Source organism: Netta rufina (assembly GCF_964035555.1).
Source record: "Netta rufina genome assembly, chromosome: 1".
Taxonomy (NCBI): domain Eukaryota; kingdom Metazoa; phylum Chordata; class Aves; order Anseriformes; family Anatidae; genus Netta; species Netta rufina.
The window spans coordinates 135,850,980-135,873,726 of NC_140123.1; the positions used below are offsets into that span (position 1 = coordinate 135,850,980).

The following is a 22,747-nucleotide window of genomic DNA, read 5'->3' on the forward strand; positions in this document are numbered from 1 at the left end:
ATGGAGTGTTTACTGGAGCAGCGATATGCGATCAAATTTTGTGTAAAGCTTGGTAACAAGGGCAAAGAGACTCACGACATGATTAAGGAGGCCTATGGTGATGCTGCCATGCGTAGATCGGGTGTTTTTGAGTGGCACAAGCTGTTCCGAGAAGGTAGGGAAAGAGCGGAAGACGACGACCGCTCCGGATGCCCTTCGACCAGCAAGACCAACGAAAATGTGTCGCGAGTGAAAAATTTACTGAACCGTGGTCGCAGGATGAGTATCAGAATGATTGCTGATGACTTGAGCATTCCTCAAACCCAAGTTTTTGAGATGGTGAAAGAAAACTTAGCCATGAGGAAAGTGTGCGTAAAGTTTGTGCCGCGAGTGTTGTCAGAGGAGCAAAAGGCCAACCGGAAAGCGATCTGCCAGGATCTTCTTCATCATGTGAATGAGGAGCCTGACTTTTTGGACAATATAGTGACTGGTGACGAGATGTGGGTGTTTGAATACGACCCGGAGAGTAAGCGGCAGAGCACAGAATGGCACACCCCTGCTTCCTCACGCCCCAAGAAAGCACAAATGAGCAAATCCAAGCAAAAGTCTGTGCTCATTTGCTTTTTTGATCGACATGGAGTCATCCGCAAAGAGTTTGTAACACCCGGACAAACAGTTAATGCAGTTTTTTTACATGGAAGTCCTCACAAGACTGCAAAAACGCATTGCTCGTGTCCGCCCAGCCATCATCAACAATTGGCGGCTGCACCATGACAACGCGCCCAGCCACACAGCGTTCCGCGTAGTGGAGTATCTTGCCCAGCACAAGGTGGCAACGCTGCCTCAGCCCCCCTACAGCCCCAACTTGGCCCTGCCAGACTTTTTTCTGTTCCTGAGAATAAAATCGACCCTCAAGGGGAAGCATCACGCATCAGTAGAAGCGCTTCAAGAGACTGTGATGGGGGAGCTAAACAACATTCTGGTCCAGGCGTTCCTGGAGGCGTACAAAAACTGGAAAACTCGTTGGCAGCAGTGTGTAGATGCGGAAGGGTGCTACTTTGAAAAATTCTAATCGTTTGTTCTATTCTCACGAATATTTTTTTTTTTTCAAAAAAAAATGAGTCCTACTACTTTCAGAACAAACCATGTAAGCTTTACAGATAAATCTTTGGCTCATAAAAATTTGTGTATGCTATAAGGATGGGCCTCTCTACATTGTCAGCAGTAGGTAAAGCTACTTTTGTCCTGCAGTGTTCCTGAGTCCTAGGATATTTTCCTAGAACATTTGACTTTTGTATTTTTTGGAAGGAACGAGTGAGAAAGTTTTGGACCTGCAAACAATTCTTTTGTTGGAGATGTTACTTGAAGTTAGCATACATAGGGAAGGAAGTGAAACCTACTCAGGCATGTATAAATTACAGATGAGCATATATGAGCGATGTTCTGTGGTGTGGTCTGTAAGAAGAGTGCAGAAAAGCACTGGGAAAGCATCTACAGGTGTGGGCCCTGTTTAGCAAGTGGCTCAACAAAATAAGTGAAATATCCCACTCTGCTTGCACTGAGGTGCAAGGCTGCCCAGAGACCCTCAAAGGCTGCCCAGCGCCAGCACCTCGCGCCAGCAGCCGGTGTCACTCTGCCATGCCAGCACCACCTGCAGCTTCCACGGGTACAGCCACTCGTCCCTTGCCTCCTGCAAGTGATGTCGCATGGGGGAGCTGTGCCCTACTCTCAGAGCAGGCCTGCCTGGGCCTGGCCATGCCTACGCTGCTGTGCCCAGGCCCAATACTGCAGTGAGCAAGCGGGGGTCCTAGCGCGAGGAGCTGCAGGGTGTGGTGGGTGCTGCTGCGGGCAGCAAGCAGCTGAGGGCTGGTAGGCAGTGTCCAGTGTGTCAGCAGTAACGTCCCAGATTAGTTAATGATGCAATGAAGGTTGCCCTGGATTTGAAAAGAGTATGGCTAAACAGTACTAAACAGTATGGCTGTCTGATACGATTGTGAAAGGTGCTAAACGTCAGAACTCAGAAGTCAGGAAGGGGTGTTTAGGGACTTCATGATTTCTATCATGCGGTCAGCTGCCTTGTCAAAGAAATCAAGGCGGTGCATCATTGGCTGTAGGACAAGCGTGACAATTTGTAAGCTTACAGAATGGCAGAATGGCTGACCTGGGAAGGGACATGGTGCTAAAACAAAACCACCTACAGCAGACTGTACAAGGACCATGTCCTGGCAGCTTTTGAAGATCTTCAAGGACGAGACTCCACAACCTCTCTGGACAGCTTCTGTCAATGCTCCATTACCCACACAGCACAGAAGGGCTTCCCAATCTCCTACAAGTATGTAGCGATGCCAGTGCTTTTTTACAGCAAGCCCCTCACTTTTTCTATAAAAAGAGAAGCCTGATTTTTTTTATATAATAGAACCTCAATGTAAGTACAAGAATCACACGTGTCATTGCTGAGCAAGTGAAGTGCTTTGTTGCAGATACATTCTGAAAAGCAAATGGATTGTGTGGACAGAAAGAGAATCTTATGAATATTTTTCCAAGAAAAATTTATTTATTAAACCTAGGACTGGTTTCACTTATAGAAAGGAACATGTTAAGCAGTAGGGAGATAATAGGGCTTCCAGAAGTACACAAGTGACAAGAGGAAGACCAGGGAAAATGTGGGACCTGGTTACACAGGACAGGAAAAAGGCTAAGGTTTAGGCTAAGGTTTAGGCTGATGAAATTTCTTTTGAAAATAAAAGTCCTGACTTTCATTTTTTCCCTTCCCAGCACCTTTGCAATTTCACCAGCTTCTCAAGGCTTACGCTGCTTGTTGTCTTGGATTTCGGGAAGCCTAAGGTGCTTCTCCTTCATCTCATCTTCATTCAGCATTTCCTTACCCAGCTCTTGGAATACTTTTTCTGACTTAACCGTGTAATGTTTTCAGAGCATTTTGGATGAATCACTCTCAGAGCTGAGACAGAAAAGGTTTTAGGATATGAAAGAAGAACACTCTCTTGAAAAAGGAGGTTGCTGATCCGAACAGCCACTCGACTCAAGTCTGGTAGCCGTAAGACAAACTGTATAGGACAATGAAAAATGATGATACCCCAATTACAGCTAGAACTAATGCCCATGAGAGGCAGACGTACCACCAACCAAGATCTACGTGTAGTCTCTTGTGAAAGAGCCTGGAGGAGAGGCCTACTGGCTTGCTTCCTTTCAGAAAGTTGCCCCCTTCTTCTGCAGAGTCCTTCTGGGCCAAGGCACGAGGAGAAGGTTCCCTCTGGGAATACTTAAATAAGGCAACAATAATCTTTTCCAGATGCCAGGTCACCAAAAATTCCTTTTATAAGTTCCTTTTCTAATGGATCTCAGGTACCTCAAGTGCATTGGATACTGTGCATTCTTGCACTGTTAGAAGTGTCATGGGGTTTTTAGGGATGTCTGCTATGAGCGTTTTCTCCAGGTCCACCATGTTGGGGGTAACTATTACTTTGGCTGCCAAGAACCTGATGTTGAATGTAAATCTTTGTGAGGCCATATGCACTGACAGGCTTCTGTGACTCTGCTTCATCTTGCAGATGCAGTGTACCCTCTGCCAGTCAGTCAAGGGGCCAAGCCTGCACAGGTCTTCCCTCCACTGACTTCGAACTCCACCCAGAAACAAGCACTGAACACTAAAAGTGTTGATACTCACCAGCCCCGTGGTTGGATACCTTGTAAGGTAGGGTGTCAGCAAGACAATGGAGATGTTCTGACTGTCGGCACCACTTCCTTGAGCTGCGGCTTTCAGCAGTGACTCTGGGAGACAGATAACATCTTGATGTTAAAACCTGCATTAGTCCAGGATTTTTGGGGCCAGATGGGATCCACCCGAGGGTACTGAGAGAACTGGCAGAGGAGCTGGCCAAACCGCTCACCATCATTTATCAGCAGTCCTGGCTATCAGGGGAGGTCCCAGTTGACTGGCGGCTAGCAAACGTGATGCCCATCTAAAAGAAGGGCTGGAGGGCAGAGCCGGGGAACTATAGGCCTGTCAGTTTGACCTCAGTGCCAGGGAAGCTCATGGAGCAGATTCTCTTGAGAGTCATCATGCGGCACTTGCAGGGCAAGCAGGCGATCAGGCCCAGTCAGCATGGGTTTATGAAAGGCAGGTCCTGCTTGACGAACCTGATCTCCTTCTATGACAAAGTGACGCGCTGGGTGGATGAGGGAAAGGCTGTGGATGTGGTCTACCTTGACTTCAGCAAGGCTTTTGACACCGTCTCCCACAGCATTCTCCTCAAGAAACTGGCTGCTCTTGGCTTGGACTGGCGCACGCTTCGTTGGGTTAGAAACTGGCTGGATAGCCGGGCCCAAAGAGTCGTGGTAAATGGAGTCAAGTCCAGTTGGAGGCCAGTCACTAGTGGCGTTTCCCAGGGCTTGGTGCTGGGGCCGGTCCTCTTTAATATCTTCATTGATGATCTGGATGAGGGCATTGAGTGCACCCTCAGTAAGTTCACAGATGACACCAAGTTAGGTGCGTGTGTCGATCTGCTGGAGGGTAGGAAGGCTCTGCAGGAGGATCTGGATAGGCTGCACCGATGGGCTGAGGTCAACTGCATGAAGTTCAACAAGGCCAAGTGCCGGGTCCTGCACCTGGGGCGCAATAACCCCAAGCAGAGCTACAGGCTGGGAGAGGAATGGTTGGAGAGCTGCCAGGCAGAGAAGGACCTGGGAGTGATGGTTGATAGTTGGCTGAATATGATCCAGCAGTGTGCCCAGGTGGCCAAGAAGGCCAACAGCATCCTGGCTTGTATAAGAAGCAGTGTGGCCAGCAGGGCTAGGGAAGTGATTGTCCCCCTGTACTCGGCTCTGGTGAGGCCACACCTCGAGTACTGTATTCAGTTTTGGGCCCCTCGCTACAAGAAGGACATCGAGGTGCTCAAGCGAGTCCAGAGAAGGGCGACGAAGCTGTTGAGGGGCCCGGAGAACAAGTCCTATGAGGAGTGGCTGAGGGAGCTGGGCTTGTTCAGCCTGGAGAAAAGGAGGCTCTCTACAGGTACCTTAAAGGAGGCTGTAGCGAGGTGGGGGTTGGTCTGTTCTCCCACATGCCTGGTGACAGGACGAGGGAATGGGCTAAAGTTGTGCCAAGGGAGTTTTAGGTTGGATGTTAGGAAGAACTTCTTTACCGAAAGGGTTGTTAGACATTGGAACAGGCTGTCCAGGGAAGCGGTGGAGTCACCATCCCTAGAGGTCTTCAAAAGATGTTTAGATGTAGAGCTTAGGGATATGGTTTAGTGGGGACTGTTAGTGTTAGGTCAGAGGTTGGACTCGATGATCTTGAGGTCTCTTCCAACCCAGAAATTCTGTGGTTCTGTGAGGATATGCCTTTGGTGATATTTGCCTGCAGATCAGTTCTCCAGGGAAGAGGATCACTTCAAGGCCACACCTCGAGTACTGTGTTCAGTTTTGGGCCCTTCACTACATGAAGGACATTGAGGTACTCAAGCAAGTCCAGAGAAGGGCAACAAACCTGGTGAGGGGTCTGGAGAACAATTCATATGAGGAATGGCTGAGGGAACTGTTCAGCCTGGAGAAGAGGAGGCTCTTCTAAACCTAACCCTGACCCTGACCCTAACCCTAAACCTAACCTCATCCCTAGTCCTAACCCTAGCCCTAACTTTAACCCTTACCATAACCCTAAACCTTTCCCCTTCATGCCGCCTTGGCTGCTGTCTGCACTAGCAAGACCAGCCGTCAGGAATGCCAGGTCACAGAGACCAGGGGAACAGCTGGAGCAGGGAAGATGTACCCTGAGTGGAAGAGGATCAGGTCAGGGAATACTTCAGCGAAGTGAGCATTCCAGAGTCCGTGGGTCCTGATGCCATGCACCACCACGTGTGGAGGGAGTTGGCTGCTCACCTTGCAAGGCCACTCACAATAATCTTTGATCATTCATGGCAACTGGGGAAGTGCCTGAAGACCAGAGAAAAGCAAATGTCACCCCTATCTTCAAGAAAGACAGGAAGGACGAGGCAGGGAACTATAGGCCTGTCAGCCTAATCTCAAACTTTGGGAAAGTGATGGAGCAACTAACCCAGGAAACTATTTCCAAGCACACAAATGACAAGAAAATCAAGAGCAGTCAGCATGGATGCACCAAGAGGAAGTCAGGCTTGACCAGCTTTATAAACTCACATGGTGAAATGCCTGGTCCGTTGGATGAAGAGAAAGCAGTGGATATATTCTGCCTGGACTTCAGCAAGGCTTTTTATGCTGTCTCCTGTAAAATACTCCTACACAAGCTCCCGATGTTATCGGCCTGATGGGCAGTGAGGTGATCGAAAACTGCCTGGATGGCCAGGCCCAGAGCAGTGTGATCAGTGGCACAAAGTCCAGCTGGAGATCAGTAACTAATGAGGTACCCCAGGGGTTACTACTGGGCCCAATCCCACTTAATATCTTCATTAATGATCTGGATCATACAGAAGAGGGTGCCCCCAGCAAGTTTTGGGACTGCTAGGAGTGGCTGATTAACCACAGGGTCATGCTGCCATCTGGAGGAAATTGGATGAGGGATCTGAAGAAACAGTCTGACAGGAAGTTCTTGTTCTCTTGTATTGGCTGCACTACTCATGAAGTTCAACAAGGAGAAGCATGAAGCCTTGCATCTGGGGAGAAACAACCTCATGTACCACTATATGCTGGAGGCTGCCCAGCTGGAAAGCCGTGTGGCAGAAAAGGACCTGGGCATCCTGGTGGAAACCAAGTAGAATATGAGCAGGCAGTGTGTATTTGTCACAAAGATGGCCAGTGCTATCCTGGGTTGCACTAGGTTAAGTATTACCAGCAGGTCAAGGGAGGTGATCCTTTTCCTCTGCTCAGCACTGGTGAGGCCACACCTAGAGCACTATGTCCAGCTCTGGGCCCCCCAATAAAAGAGATGTGCATATGCTGGAGCAAGTCCAACAAAGGGACATGAGGCTGATGAAGGGACTAGAGCACCCCTCCTGTAAAGAGAGGCTGAGAGGGCCGGGACTCTGCAGTCTCAGAGAGATCTCATCAATGTCTATAAGTACCTGAAGGATATTTATACCTGGAGGGTCTAAAGAATATGGAGTCAGTCTCTTCCCAGCAGTGCGCAGTGCCAGGGGACAAGAGGCAGTGTGCACAAACTGGCAGACAGGAGGTTCCCTCTGAACATCAGGAACCCTTCCATGCTGTGCAGGTGACAGAGCACTGGCACAAGTAGCCCAGAGAGGTTGTGTAGTCTCCTCATCAGAGATCACTAAAACCACCTCCTCATTGGATATCACCAAAGGCATATCCTGGACTAATGCAGATTTTAACATCAAGGCTCCTTATGTTATCTGTCCCCAGAGTCACTGCTGAAAGCCGCAGCTCAAGGAAGTGGTGCCGACAGTCAGAACATCTCCATTGTCTTGCTGACGCCCTACCTTACAAGGTATCCAACCACGGGGCTGGTGAGCATCAACATTTTCAGTGACCAGTGCTTGTTTCTGGGTGGAGTTCGAAGTCAGTGGAAGGAAGACCTGTGCAGGCTTGGCCCCTTGACTGACTGGCAGAGGGTACACTGCATCTGCAAGATGAAGCAGAGTCACAGATGCCTGTCAGTGTATATGGCCTCAGAAAGATTTACATTCAACATCAGGTTCTTGGCAGCCAAAGTAATAGTTACCCCCAACACGGTGGACCTGGAAAGACCACTGATACAGACATCCCTAAAAACCCTGTGACACTTTTAACGGTGCTCTTCATTCTTGCAGTCTACTTGCTCTTGTCCCTCTGGGCCATACAAAAAGACAGGGCTGACAGGGCCAGCAAAGACAAGATTAAAGTTCTGCCTGACAGCGACCCCTTGGACAGAGAGCTTTTTGGTCACCTTGTACACAGGAAGTCGCTGGGGAGCTGGAACCAAAGCTGACGTTTTTCTCCAGCTCATTGGTCAGAATGGCACAAGCGATGTCCACTGCTTACGGCACCCCCAGGTTCCTTCTTTCCGTCAAGGAAGCACTGACTGCTTTCTCTTGACAACTAGGGAGGACTTAGGAGACATCTGCGCCTTCAGGGTCTGGCACAATAACAGGGGCCCATCTCCTGGATGGTTCTTAAGCAGAGCCAAAGTTGAAAACACGTCCACTCGGAAGACCTGGCTATTTATGTGCAGGAAGTGGCTTTCTCTCAACAGGGGAGATGGCTTACTGGAAAGGACATTCTTTGTCACAAACCCCAAAGATCCCCTACCCAGAAAGGACTGCTTTTTGATCCATCTCTCCAGTCATCTGAGAGAGATTATCCTCTTGCTTTACAAAATGCATCAACAACAAAGCACATTATCCACTGATTAATGACATACATGATTCATGAAGTTACATTCTACTCCTACTATCAAGAAAAATCAGGCTTCTCTTTTAATTGAAAAAGTGAGGGGCTTACTATAAAATAACACTAACACCCCTACATACTCGTGCAACTGTATATTGGGTTTACATGGCAAGGGCTTGGGAGCACGGGTGGGTAGAGGAGTGGCCTCCATGAGCAAAGCCCAGCTGCTGCCCCATGTCAGATCAGAGCCAGTTGCACACAGCTCCAAAGGGACCCGCCCCTGGCCAGAGCTGATCCAGTGAGGGATGTTGGTTGTGCATCTGTGGGAGCAGATTTATTAAAGGGAAACAACTGCTGCAAAACAGCAGCTGGGAGAGAGGAGTGAGAATCAGCCCTGCAGACCCCAAGGTCAGTGCAGCAGGAGGGCAGGAGGTGCTCCAGGCTTGGAGCAGCAGTTCCCCTGCAGCCTGTGGAGAGGCCCCTGGTGGAGCAGGCTGTCCCCCTGCAGCCCATGGGTCCCACATGGAGCAGATCTCCACGCTGCAGCCCGTGGAGGAGCCCCCGGTGGAGCAGGTTTATGTTGCCTGGAGGAGGCTGCAGCCCATGGAGAGCCCCCGCAGGAGCAGGCCCCGGGCCGGAGCTGTAGCCTGTGGAGAGGAGCCCACGCAGGAGCAAGGGGTTTGGGGGAAGCTGCCGCCTACCCGTGGGGGGCCCATGCTGGAGTAGTTTGCTCCTGGGGGATGGACCCTGTGGTACAGAGCCATGTGGGAGCAGTTCTTGGAGAGCTGCTGCCTGTGGGAAGTCCCACAGGAGCATTTCGGGAAGGACGGCATCCCATGGGAGGGACCCCACGGGGAGCACAGGCAGGGAGTGACCATGAAGGAGCAGTGGAGACAAAGCGTTGGGAACTGACCGCAGCCCCCACTCTATGTTTCAGCTCGACACTCAGATTCCCTCCACCCTCCTCAGCTGCCTATTTTCAGAACACGGGGGAGAGCATAACATCTCTGAGACCACATCTTACCTGACAGACTTGAAAACCAGTAGCTAACCAACACACATGCTGCTGGAAAGAACCAATGCACATACCTGAACACACACAGTGATTGCTTACACGTGCCTTCCTCATGAAACAAAACTCAGTACAGCTTTTGTCTAATCCTTCAGCTGGTAAGGAATGTAACAGTCAGCAACACCAAAGACTGGTTTATCCACAAGTCCCTTCAGACCCCATTTTTCATCATACCTGGGTCAGCGCAGCATCAAGCAGTTGAGAGGATTCGGTGCTGGCACTGGACGAGCCAAGTCCAGAATCCTGCCAGGCCTCCACAACAAACAGATAAGAAACAGAGGATTTCACACACTGAGATGACAGACTTCAAAAAGTGGCGATGTTTTGATGTTTTTCAGCTATGGCCTTTGCTTTTTGTGTGTGTTTATTTATATTTGTTTTGTTTTCTTCTGTTTCAAAGAAGGGAAGAGCTGCAAAGACAAAGTGAGCAGCTACGCAAATCTCTTGTGCAGCTGTATGTACATCTGAAGACTCAATTTGTTGGGTTAGCAGTGGGGATAAAGAACCAAAAATTATAAATTGTAGAATTTGAAAGGCTATATACCTTACAAGGTGAGGACCACACTTCACTCCCTGCACACAAATTTGAGCTGGTTCCTCTGCTGAAGATACACCTCATATGAAACAGTGACACGGGAAAGGAAGACCCCAGGTTTCTATATACAGAAGCAATACTGCCTTTTCCTAAACAGGATGGCCACACAACCACCACATTGGTCACCTCACTACGTCAGGGGCTTTCCTTCCCAATTTACTCACCTAACTAATGCCGTAGTTGTCAAAACTTTTAGGGAGCCTCGCAAAGACATCTTTTCCAACAGTGCTCAAAACTGCTTTCTTTTCTCTCACTGATTGGCTTAAAGACTCACATCCCAACACTTCTAGTACTCAAGTGTTCACTTTACAAGCCTGGGAGACGAGACCAGAATAGAACGTTACAAGTTTGCTTTACAACTCACACTACATTCAGAAACAGCATCAAGGAAAATGCCAAGAAGGCCTTAAAGTCAGGCCTGCCAGTTACAGACTACCTTGCAAGGACCCCCACAAATAGGCCACGGACCACTCTCCTCACCAGGCTTCAAAATCAATTTCTGCTTGAAGCAGTTCTCCAGGCCACCGCCGGTTTAGCACATCAGCCCCAGTCAGCCCAAGGAGAAAAGGTGATCCCATTTGGAGGAGTTCTGTTGATGCCAAGGCTCATAGGAATGAAAACATTTGGGCATGAACATCAGCTAGGGCTGAAAGAAGGCCAGCATTCATCCCTAAGGACACGGCTCCCAGCTCATCTGGTTCAGGTACGTGCAGTTTCCATCCAGCCTGGAAAGCCTCTGCCCTCACAAGGCTGCAGCATAGCTCACTCCTCACCAGAAGACTCTCACACTGACAACAGCAGGATAGCAGCAAGGCTGCACCGTTTCACCTCGGCTCCTGTTAGCTCACCAGGACAACAGGCTGGACAAACCACCCACTACACAGCAGAATTTCATGGAACAGACCCTCCTGGAAGCAATGTCAAGGCATGTGCAGGACGAGCAGATGATCCAAGACAGCCAGCACAGCGTCACCAAGGGCAAATTGTGCCTGACAGGTCTGGTGGCCTTCTGGTGGTGATGGAGTGATTGCAGCAGTTGACAAGGGAAAACACACCCACGTCATCTACCTGGACTTCCCTGAGGCCTTTCACACAGGCCCACATGACATCCTGATCTCTGTGTTGCAGAGAGATGGATGTAAAGGGTGGACCATTTAGTGGGCAAGGAATTGGCTTGAAGGCTGCATCCAGAGAGTGGTGGAAAATGGCTCTAAGTCAAGGCAGAGGCTGGTGATGAGTGGTGTCCCTCAAGGGTCTGTCTTGGGACTGGTACTGTTGAATATCTTTATCAATGACATAGACAGTGGGATTGAGTCACCTCAGCAAGTTTGCAGATGACACCAAGCTGTGGGGTGAAGTCAATACAAGAGAAGGAAGGGATGCCATCCAAAGGGACCTGGACAAGCTTGAGAAATGGCCCACATTAACCTAGTGTGGTTCAGCAAGGCCAAGTGCAAGGTGCTGCACCTGGGTCGGTACAATCCCAGACATGACAGACTGGGAGAAGAACTCACTGAGAGCAGCCCTGTGGAGAAGGACTTGGAGGTTCTGGTGGACCAAAAGCTCATCATGAGCCAGCAGTATGTGCTTGCAAAGCCCAGAAGGCCAACTGCATCCTGGGCTGCAGCAGCAGAAGGGTGGCCAGCAGCAGGTCAAGGGAGGGGATTGTCCCCTTCTGCTCTGCCTTGTGAGGCCCCACTTGGAGTGCCACAGCCGGCTCTGGGGCCCCCAGCACCATAAGGATGTGGGGCTGTTGGAGCGGGTCCAGAGGAGGGCCACAAGGATGCACAGAGGGCTGGAGCACCTCTCCTATGAAGAAAGGCTGAGAGAGCTGCGGATGGTCAGCCTAAAAAGAAAAGGCTCCAGGGAGATTTCCTTATGGCTTTTCAGTACTTTAAAGGGGGCTTGTAAAAAGATGGAGAGCAATTTTTTACTTGGGCAGATAATAACAGGACAAGGGGGAATAGTTTTAAACTAAAAGAAGGGAGAGTTAGATGTTAGGAGGGAATTCTTCACTCAGAGGGTGCTGAGACACAGACAACAGGTTGCCCAGAGGGGTTGTGGATGCCCCATCCTGGAAGGTGTTCAAGACCAAGACTGGATGAGGCTGGGCAACCTCAGCTACTGGGTGGCATTCCTGCTCATGGCAGGGGGTTGGAACCACATGATCTTTAAGGTCCATTCTAAGCCAAGCCGTTCTTTAATTCTATGATTAACAGATGAGCACACCTAAAAAATAGAAAAAACTTGCCCAAACCTCATCCGTTGTTGCCAATGAAGAACCTAAGAGCCAATGGGTGCACATGAGAGCAGCACCCATTGTCCCCTGGGTCATAAACAAGTGATCCTGCCCAGACTGCTGGGGACACTCAGGTCTTGGGGCTTGTGTGTACTGGCATACGAATCTGTGACTGAAGGAAATCCAGGAGAGCTGAGTAGGTACAAGGCAGACGAAGAGCTTGTAAAGCAGCCATCACCTTCCCTTTTCACACACGCTGGCTCTGCTGCTTCTTGCGCTCATTTCCCCTCATCCTTCTCCCTAAACCCAGAACAGACTGCCCGCTGCCAGGCTTCCTGGAGGAGAGTGCCATTGCCTCCACTCCTTTTCCTGCTTTGCCTTTTCTCTTTTGGGCCAGACCAAAGCCTTGCCCTTGCTGCTGCTTTCCTGCTGACTCTTCCCTTCTAGCAGTGTCCCTGCTGCCATGACACCCCCTGCAGCTCCTCGCACTAGGACCCACTTGCTGCTGCGGGACTGGGCCCAGGCACGGTGGCCACAGCATGGTAGGGGCCAGGCAGGCCAGCTCTGAGAGCAGAGCTGCAGGGCTGAGGGCCAAGGGGAGTCAGGAAAGCCCAAGACTCACCCCCTTCATCTGGAGACTCCACGCTGACAGCATGGCTGCTCACCTTGCCCCTTGCTGCTCCCAGCCTGGCCTTCTTTCTGCGCTGTCTGTTCTGCAACAGCAATGAGCAGTCCGCTCCAAAGGCTTTGTGTGGGGCTCAGGCTGGGCAGACATGCCTGCAGGTGCACTGTGAGAAGTCATGCTCAAACATATTAGGGGATATTCTGGGTGGTGGGGAAGGACAGACAGAGTGAGAGTGAAGAAAAACCATCTGGCTGCTGAGGAGGAGATGGGAACTCCAGCTCACGGGGAATGGCAGCCACGTCTGCTGGCGGGCAGCTGTCCTGCCTGCCCCAGCACACCAGGGCCAAGGCAGCCCAGGACTGGGCAGCTGCCGCCCAAGGGACAATGATGGCACCTGCACCAGGCCCCCACACCAGGCCCCCTTGCCAGCTGTGCCGGGGAGGAGGGGGTTAGGTCCTGGTCTCCATGGAGCACATTCTGATCTCCAAGGGCACCCACTAACAGTTGGGACTCCTCAGCTGGCTCCCACTTGCAGGTAGCACTGTAATGCCAGAGCTCCCTCAGGACCTTCTGGTCATTGCTGACATGCCTCCGTGCCCTCTTCTCCTCCTTCCGCTGCTCGGCTTGTTCCACCAAGCCCTGCGAGCTTCCTCTCTCCACCTGCAGCCACCACCCCTGCTGCTCACCTTCCTGGACACTCTTGGAAATGTCTCCCAACAGCACAACACCCAGGGCTGCGTCACGTGCCGGGGGAGCAGCACCAGGGTGATGCACTACCACCTGGGTCCAGGAGCAAGACCAGAGGCTGAGAGGAAAGAGATGCAGCCACCAGCTGCACCACGCTGCACCTGGTACCTGAACTCGGCCTGGGTGAGGAGCACCTCTCGCTGGGTAGGGCAGGGCATGCTGCAGACAGGCCTCTCACCAACAAGTACTCCTCTGCCCCAGAGAACTAGTCTGGTGGCAAATATCGCCAGAGACATCTGCAGGCTTGGCTCTGCGAGAGACTGGCAAAGGGAACAGTGCATCTGCAAGATGACGGAGAGTTGTGGAAGCCCATCAGTCCATGTGGCCTCAAATAAATCCACATTCAACATCTGGTTCCTGGCAGCCAAAGTAATAGTTACCCCCAACATGGTGGACCTGGAGAAAATGCTCATAGCAGACATCCCTAAAAACCCTGTGACACTTTTAACGGTGCTCTTCATTCTTGCAGCCTACTTGCCATTGTCCCTCTGGGCCATGCAAAAAGACAGGGCTGACAGGGGAAGAGGAGGCTCAGGGGAGACCTCATTGCTGTCTACAGCTACCTGAAAGGAAGGTGTGGAGAGCTGGGGGTCAGCCTCTTCTCACAGATAACCAGTGATAGGACCAGAGGGAATGGCCTCAGGTTGTGCCAGGGAAGGTTCATATTGGAAACGAGGAGACATTTCTACTCAGAAAGAGCAGTCAGGCACTGGGACGGGTTGCCCAGGGAGGTGGTGGCGTCACTGTCCCTGGGGGTGTTCAAGGAAAGGCTGGACGTGCTGCTTGGGGACATGGTTTAGTGGGTGACAGTGGTGGTAGGGGGATGGTCGGACCAGAAAAACTTGGAGGTCTTTTCCAGCCCTACTGATTCTCCGATTCTACCTTCAAGAAGCTCATAAAGGAAGAGGGGTCGCGGCAGGGGCGGGCGGGGCCGCCGGCGGCGGGGCCGGGCCGGGGCCGCTCATCCCGCCGGCCGCGCTCGCTGCCGAGCCCCCGGGGCCGCCGCCGGGGCCCGCTGCTGCTGCTGCTGCTGCCGCCGGCCACGCGGGGCCCGGCCGCCCCGGGGCGCCTCGGCAGCCCGGCGGCTCCCTGGCCCTGCCCGGCCCTGCCCGGCCCTGCCCTGCCGCCGGGGCCGGGGGGCGGGGGCCGGGCTCCGCGGGGCGGGTTCCGAGCCGTGGCCGTTAGGCCCCGCCGGCGGTTGGGGCCCCCCGGCCGGCTGCCGCCCTGCCGTCCGCAGCGCCGGTGCTGCCCGGGGCCCTCGGGGCGCCGCCGCCATGCCCCTGCGCCCCGCGCTCCTCCTCCCGCTGCTCGGCTCGTTCCTCCGAGCCCTGCCGGCCCCTGCTCCCCGCCTGCAGCCGCCGCCGCTGCTGCTCAGCTGCCCGGGCCCCCACGGCCGCGTCTCCCGAGGGCACGACGCCCGGGGCTGCGTCGCGTGCCCGGAGACCGGCACCGTGACGCTGCGCTACCAGCCGGCCCCAGGAGCGGGGCCCGAGGCCGAGAAGGGAGGGACGCGGCCGCCAGCCCCGCCTCGCTGCCTCTGGTACCTCAACTCGGCCCGGGCGAGGAGCACCTCGGGCTGGGCAGGGCAGGTGACGCTGCAGACAGGCCTCCCGCGGCCCGGGCACGCTCCTCTGCCCGCAGCCTCTGGCCTCATCACGGTGCAGTGCTCGTCCAGCCTGTGCGCGGCACCCAGGTGTCTGCACCGCAACATCAGCGTCGTGATGCTGCCCAGACGTGCTGTCCTCAACAGCACGGACATGTGCGGCGATCACGGAGGAGGTGCGCCACGGCTGGCTCGTCGTGCTGCGCCAGCCTTCCACCCCGAAGAAGAGGCAGGGCTTGTGGCAGAAGGGAGCGGCGCCCCGAGGGGGCTCGTGCCAGGTCTCCTGAGGCTCGCGGTCAGTAACAGCACCCCGGGAACAGTGGAAATGGCAGTGCTTCGGCAGGCAGCAGCCTGTAAGCTAAACTCCGTCGTAATTCAAAAGCCTCTTCACACGTCTGTCATCCATCAGAAAAGGGGCATGACTTTCTACCTGTATGCCAGAGTGCTGGTGGACTGCAGCCTCAGCTTGTCTATAAAGCCGGAGTGGATATTCTATGCTGTTCCGGACATGAAAACGAATCCGGACTGGGAGAAACCTTTAAACGTGTCCTTCCTGCACGGCGTGGACACGGTGCAGCTAACTGTCCCCGGCTGTACTCTGAATTACGGCATGTATCAGGTGTATTTTACTGCTCGAGTGGATGTTATTGGGGCTAAAAGACACTTCAGTCGCACGGACAGAGTTTTCCTTCAGATTGAGAGAAGTGATCTGGTGGCGAATATCGCCGGAGGCACGTACCGGACGGTGGGTTTCTCGGATCGCTGGACTCTTGATGGCTCCGCGTCCTACGACCCTGATTCGCAGGAGCCGCTTGAGGGAATCGCGTTTACTTGGTACTGCACTAAAAAGGTGTCGGACTATGAGACCATGCAAGTCAGTGCAGGACAGAAATGTCATCGCTCCCAGAGGGACTTGAAATGGCCAACACCTACGGGTTCTGTTCAGGCAGTGCCACCAGAATTCCTCCCAGGAAATGCTGCATACCACTTCCGTCTGGTCATCCAGAAGGACAGTAGAAAGAGCTATGCCAAGCAGACCGTAGACGTGAGGCCTGGCTCCCCTCCTCTTCTGGCCGTGGCGTGCCTGGAGAACTGTGGCGGCGCTGTCATTCCGACGGAGAGGTTTACGTTGTCGGGAAAATGCCTGAACTGTCCGACAAAGAGCCAGCCGGTCTACCTCTGGTCCCTTTGTTTGGAAAACTCTACCGAAATCCGCTTTGACTGGTCTTCCAGAACTTCAACGGGCAGGTCTGGTCCTTTCCTCTCTATACATGCTCTGACTTTTACAAATGCTGCGCATCAGTCATACACGCTGCTCTTAAAAGTGACCACTCGGGGCGGTGGGTCATCACTCTACAGATACGCGTTCAGAGTGAATTCTCCTCCCAGGGCTGGGACGTGCAGCATCAGCCCACACCGGGGTACAGCCTTTCAGACTAAATTTGTTGTCCAGTGCAATGGATTTTCTGACAGCAACTTACCTCTGACATACAAAGTAATAGTAGCTTCTGATGTATCCCAGACCGCCAAAATAAGCTCGTTGGAGGAAAACACTTTTGGCATCATTCTGTACGTTGGCTATCAGCCTAGAACTCCTCCGTCTTTCCTGCCAGTTGGCGTGCCCTCTCGGAAGTCTACTTTGACCCTGTATGTTCAGGTCAGTGATTCTCTCGGGGCATTTACCCAGGTGAGCTTATATATCCGAGTGGAGAACCCTGTGAAGAGTCGACCACTAGCTGTCGTCTTCCATGAAATGCTTGCCTCAGTGAGCGGTTTAAGCGCGCCCATGACAGCTTATCTGCAGACCGGAGACTATTTTAATGCTGGTTACTTGGCTTATCTTGCAGCCTCGGTCCTCAACTATATTAAAGCTGCACCAACAATCCAGATACCCAAGGCTCAGTTTCGGGAAAGCCTGATTAAAACAGCTGTAAATATTTCGGTAGAGAGCATGATGGAAATCAACCAAGTAGTTGCCTCCCTTTTTCAAGTCACAGAGGAAACGGAGGAAGTGAACATTCGTTCACAGGAGATTGCCATTACAAAACTGACCGAAGTAACGAGAGTGCTGAAAGTACAGAGGAATGAGAGCCACTGGTCTGAACAAATAGAAATTCAGACCAGCGGAATACTAAGGTGCTTGTCCAACATCATGAGGGCTGCTCTTCTGCCTCGCAGGAATGTCAATGTTGGTGGAGTCACGCAAGTCTTCTCCATCATGGAAAACTTAACAGAGATAGTTTTCCAGGGCAAAGTCCCCGGAGAGACAGACACTGTCATGGAAACAAAAAACTGGAACATCACTTTGAAGAAGGATGAAAACTGGAATGTCACCAATGCGTTCTCAGCCACAGAAACCTGCAGGAATTGTTTCTATCCAACACTGCAGAAAGGACAGAATTCAAGTCTGCCCCGCAACGCTGTCATTTCCACTGCGGTTTTTGAGTTTGATGAGAATCCTTTCCCATGGCTAGGTTACACATCGGAAATCGCAACAACCGTCTTGGGCTTCAAGATGGCAGAGACCAAGGCTAACGGGGATCTGCAAGGGATCCTGCCTGAAGAAGCGGACATTCTTATCGCAAGGAAGGATACTGAATCAGCAACTTTTCGATTAGCAGTGGGACCCGATAGAACAGAAACCTACACTACTGGAGGATTTAGTCTTGAAGTGAACAGAAATACCAAGATCATCTACATCCAGATCCTGACAAAATTAAAAGTGACCTTCCAGGTGGTAGTGTTTACGGGCACAAACGTCACTCAGGCTTTTCCCATAGCCTCTTTTGATGCTTTTCCTGATATGCCGACAGTTGCAAGCAAAACCAAGACGGCTAATGCGGACTGTAACATCAAGGCTCCTTACGTTATCTGTCTCCCAGAGTCACTGCTGAAAGCCGCAGCTCAAGGAAGTGGTGCCGACAGTCAGAACATCTCCATTGTCTTGCTGACGCCCTACCTTACAAGGTATCCAACCACGGGGCTGGTGAGCATCAACATTTTCAGTGACCAGTGCTTGTTTCTGGGTGGAGTTCGAAGTCAATGGAGGGAAGACCTGTGCAGGCTTGGCCCCTTGACTGACTGGCAGAGGGTACACTGCATCTGCAAGATGAAGCAGAGTCACAGAAGCCTGTCAGTCCGTGTGGCCTCAAATACATCCACATTTGACATCAGGTTCCTGGCAGCCAAAGTAATAGTTACCCCCAACACGGTGGACCTGGAGAAAACGCTCATAGCAGACATCCCTAAAAACCCTGTGACACTTTTAACGGTGCTCTTCATTTTTGCAGTCTACTTGCTCTTGTCCCTCTGGGCCATACAAAAAGACAGGGCTGACAGGGCCAGCAAAGACAAGATTATAGTTCTGCCTGACAACAACCCCTTGGACAAAGAGAGCTTTTTGGTCACCTTGTACACAGGCAGTCGCTGGGGAGCTGGAACCAAAGCTGACGTTTTTCTCCAGCTCATTGGTCAGAACGGCACAAGCGATGTCCACTGCTTACGGCACCCCCAGGTTCCTTCTTTCCGTCAAGGAAGCACTGACCGCTTTCTCTTGACAACTAGGGAGGACTTAGGAGACATCTGCGCCTTCAGGGTCTGGCACAATAACAGGGGCCCATCTCCTGGATGGTTCTTAAGCAGAGCCAAAGTTGAAAACACATCCACTCGGAAGACCTGGCTATTTATGTGCAGGAAGTGGCTTTCTCTCAACAGGGGAGATGGCTTACTGGAAAGGACATTCTTTGTCACAAACCCCAAAGATCCCCTACCCAGAAAGGACTACTTTTTGATCCATCTCTCCAATGGTCTGACAGAGGGCCATCTGTGGCTCTCGATTTTTGCTCGCTTTCCCACTGGCACTTTCACCAGGCTCCAAAGGTTATCTTCATGTTTAACGATCTTATTATTAAACCTGCTCGTTAACATTATGTTCTTTAATGCTGACAAGGAAGAGCAATCTCCAATACACTTGAGGTACTTAAGATCAATAATAATAGGGATTGAATGTGCTTTGGTTACGATACCTGTGGAGATGCTTATCATTGCCTTATTTAAGTATTCCCAGAAGGACCCAACTGGCAGTCCACCCCTCCTTTCTGGAAGGCTTAAGAACGGGAAGGAACCTTTGCAAAAACGGTACCTCTCAGAAACTTCATCACAATCCGGGAATAATAATCCCCTGGAGAACTTTCCTGGCCCCAGCAATGCACAGGGCCCACTGCCTCACCGAAGGATGAGCAATCGAGGAGCTCCCCAGAACTGGAGCCACTCCCCCATTTCTGAAAGAGATGCCGATGCAACTGGAGCTGAGGAGCAGACTGCCAAAAAGAATTCCCCTCCAAAGGCTCAGGCCTTGCAGAGAGGGCTACCACCCAATTCCAGTTTCAATAAAAACTCTGCAGAAGAAGGTGGCAACTTTCTGAAAGAAAGCAAGCTGCTAAGTGTCACCTCCAGACCTTTTCGCAAGACGCCACAGGTGGTTTTTTGTTGGTGGTGCGTCTATCTCTCGTGGGCATTGGTTATAGCTGTAACTGGTGTATCATCATTTTTCATTGTACTGTATGGTTTGTCTTACGGCTACCAGACTTCCATGGAGTGGCTTTTAGCATCGGCAGCCTCCTTTATTCAGAATGTGTTTTTCCTTTCTGTCCTAAAAATCGTTTGTTACTCAGCTTTGAATACAGTTCGTCCTAAATACTGTGCAAACATTCCGTGGTTAACTCAGGAAAATTATTCTGAGATAAAGCTGGACAAGGAAACACTGAGTGAAGATGAGATGAGGGAGAAGCACTTGAAACTTGCCCAAATCAGAGGCACCAAGCAGTATAAGCCTTTAGAAGCTGATGAAATTGCAAAGATGCTGAAAAGGGCAAAAATTAAAGCCAAGGCTTTTGTTTTCATACGAGATTTCATTAGCCACCTTGTTTTTTTAGCTCTGGTATTACATTTTGCCTATTCCAGTGAGAACAACAACATTTTTCACAACAACCAATTTATTCAGAACCAGTTCTCTCCCAGACTCTCCCCTGTGGACAAGATAGAAGATATTTACATGTGGATGAATGATGTCTTCTTGCCCTTGATCCACAACAACATTCAGCCTTCCTTCCTTCCTGAGAGCTGGTCCAAAATCATTGGTTTGCCTAGGATGAGGCAAATACGGGCTAAACAGACTGAGAAAAAATGTTTCCATCCTCATAGCTTTGTAAATAAACTTGTGATCAGCGAAAGCCACTGTCTTCACAAATACGGCAGGGACACTGAAGAGAAAGGTGACTACGCTGGCAGTTGGTCAAAGATTTCCAACCAGTCTGTTTCCAAGGATGCCAGCAGTTGGCTTGGGTTTACTTACCAGCCAAACAAAACTCCGTGGAGTTATTACTCATTTGGCAATTTGCGCACATACGGATCTGGAGGTTACACCTTTTACTTTTTCCCCGAAGAAGGAAGACGTAATTCCACAGCAAGGCTGGATTTGCTGCAAAAGAGCCATTGGATCGATGAAAATACATGGGCTCTGATCATTGAATTAACTACATTTAACTCCGATGTGCAGCTTTTCTGCAGTATCTCAGTCATATTTGAACTTTCTCACCTGGGGACCATAAAGCCAAGTTTGTCGATACACTCTTTTGCACTCCCTATTTTTCATCAGCAAACAAAAGGTCAACAATTACTCTTTGTTGTTTTTGTTGCCTTTCTGTTCATTTACATCGCAGATGGCCTTTACATCATTGTGCAAAGGAAAAAATATACAAACAGCCCTTCCAACTTAATTAAATTTGGCTTAAAATCAGCATTTTTCCTTTTTGTTCCTTTAAAGGTCCTAAAGTTCAAGATGGGAGCTGATATAGTGAAGTTCTACTTACTTCACCCAAATGATTTCATTCCTTTTCATGCAGTTTCTCATGTAGATCAGATTTTAAGGATTACTACGGGCTTCTTGGCATTTCTTGTAGTTTTGAGAACTCTAAAATATTCTCAATTCTTTTATGATGTGCGTCTGGCACAGCGATCAATCATGGCAGCTCTTCCCGGAATATTTTCTATGGCTCTTGTGGTGGTGGTGTACTTCTTTGTATTTATGGCTTTCGGCTACCTTGCGTTTGGCCAGCATGAAGAGAATTACAATAGCATGATTCGCTCAGCTCAGACTATATTCTCTTACAGTGTTTTAGCTTTCAGAGACACTGACTTTCATTCCAACAGGTTCCTGGGTGGTCTCTTCCTAGCCTCTTTCATGTTTGTGATGATCTGTCTTTTGATCAATCTCTTCCAAGCTGTTATTATGTCTGCCTACAGAGATATGAAACAACCCGTGTATGAAGAACCATCTGATGAAGCCCAAGCAGTTGATTTTTTATTACAAAGGCTTAGAAAGATACTGTGTTACCTGATCTGTAGAACAGCCAAAACAGGTGAACCCAATCTTTTTCACAGCATGCTCTATGGCCAGCCTCAGAAGAGACGTCAGCAGCATTTAGGCCTCAAGAACAGAAAAATAAATGGAAAAAAAATGGTTTATCTTGTCATATGAACAATGCAAGATTTCATATTCCAGGTCAACTGTACTCTGTAATACTTACCTTTCCTGTAATACTTATATTTCCAATAAATGTTCATAAATACTTTTATTTTGATAATAAAATATTGTTTTCATAATAATTTATTATTATTATTATTATTATTTTGTATATTTTAACATTCAACCCATTGCTACTGATTGTGCTTAGAGTTTCTCAGCTGAGAGAAATTGTATGGTATGACCTGACAACTAAAATTAGTTCACAACACTGCATTTGTATTTGCAGGCTGATGGCTTTGTTAACATCTAACTTCTAGTCATTAACCTTTGACTGCAGAATACCATTTTATAGAGCCTCAGATTTTTTTTTTATTTTAGTAGAATTTTGTACTTTAAAACTCTATCCCCATACCAGTCAGTATATTACAATCTGTAGGTGAAGACTAACCAAGGTAATCTGTTACAGGCAAGACTGAGAACTTGCTCTGCTCTCATGAAAAACAAAGCACACAAGAAAGGAATGGAAAATTACCGGTCAGATGCTCTTTATATCCACAGAAGTATACTTTACAAAACACAACCACAATGACACACTTCACCCTCTGCTGGTGATACAGGTGATCCTTGTGGGACCACCTCTAACAATGACTCACTTCCTCCTTACTATATATTATTATTTATTTATTAATGCTGTTATCTAAATGTAGGCCTGCATTTTGTTAGAAAAAGTGGGCTTATCACCAAAAGCACTGACAAAACTACCTACTTGTGCAGCTTCCTCAGTACTACCCTTTGGGTTTTTACAAACTATTGGTACATTATTTAACTGAGAAAACAAAACAAAACATCACAACAATAACAAAAAAGAATGATTTTGAAAATGGATCTTGCCATATGCAGGCAGGAAAAAAAAAAAAAAAAAAAAAGAACCTTGCTGGTACACCTAGAAAAAAAATCTTATTCATAAGAGGTGGGAATTTTCCACACAGCTTACTTTGAATACAGAAGGATCACAGCATAGATAGCCAGGCCTGTTCTATGGCCA

The 22,747-nt window shown here is 50.0% G+C and overlaps 2 protein-coding genes across 2 annotated transcripts; both read left to right on the forward strand.

Annotated features, from left to right (window-relative positions):
• LOC311219048 (histone-lysine N-methyltransferase SETMAR-like) lies at positions 1-1,051 on the forward strand (the record flags this gene model as incomplete). The annotated part of the gene is made up of 2 exons (XM_084302013.1): positions 1-505; positions 681-1,051. The coding sequence occupies 2 exons, from the start codon at positions 1-3 to the stop codon at positions 1,049-1,051; spliced, it is 876 nt and encodes a 291-aa protein (XP_084158139.1).
• A 13,796-nt stretch (positions 1,052-14,847) lies between these two features.
• LOC311219128 (polycystin family receptor for egg jelly-like) lies at positions 14,848-21,714 on the forward strand (the record flags this gene model as incomplete). Its single annotated transcript, XM_084302136.1, has 1 exon — positions 14,848-21,714. One exon carries the CDS (start codon positions 14,848-14,850, stop codon positions 21,712-21,714), a length of 6,867 nt encoding a protein of 2,288 aa, XP_084158262.1.
• Between the last annotated feature and the right edge of the window lie 1,033 nt (positions 21,715-22,747).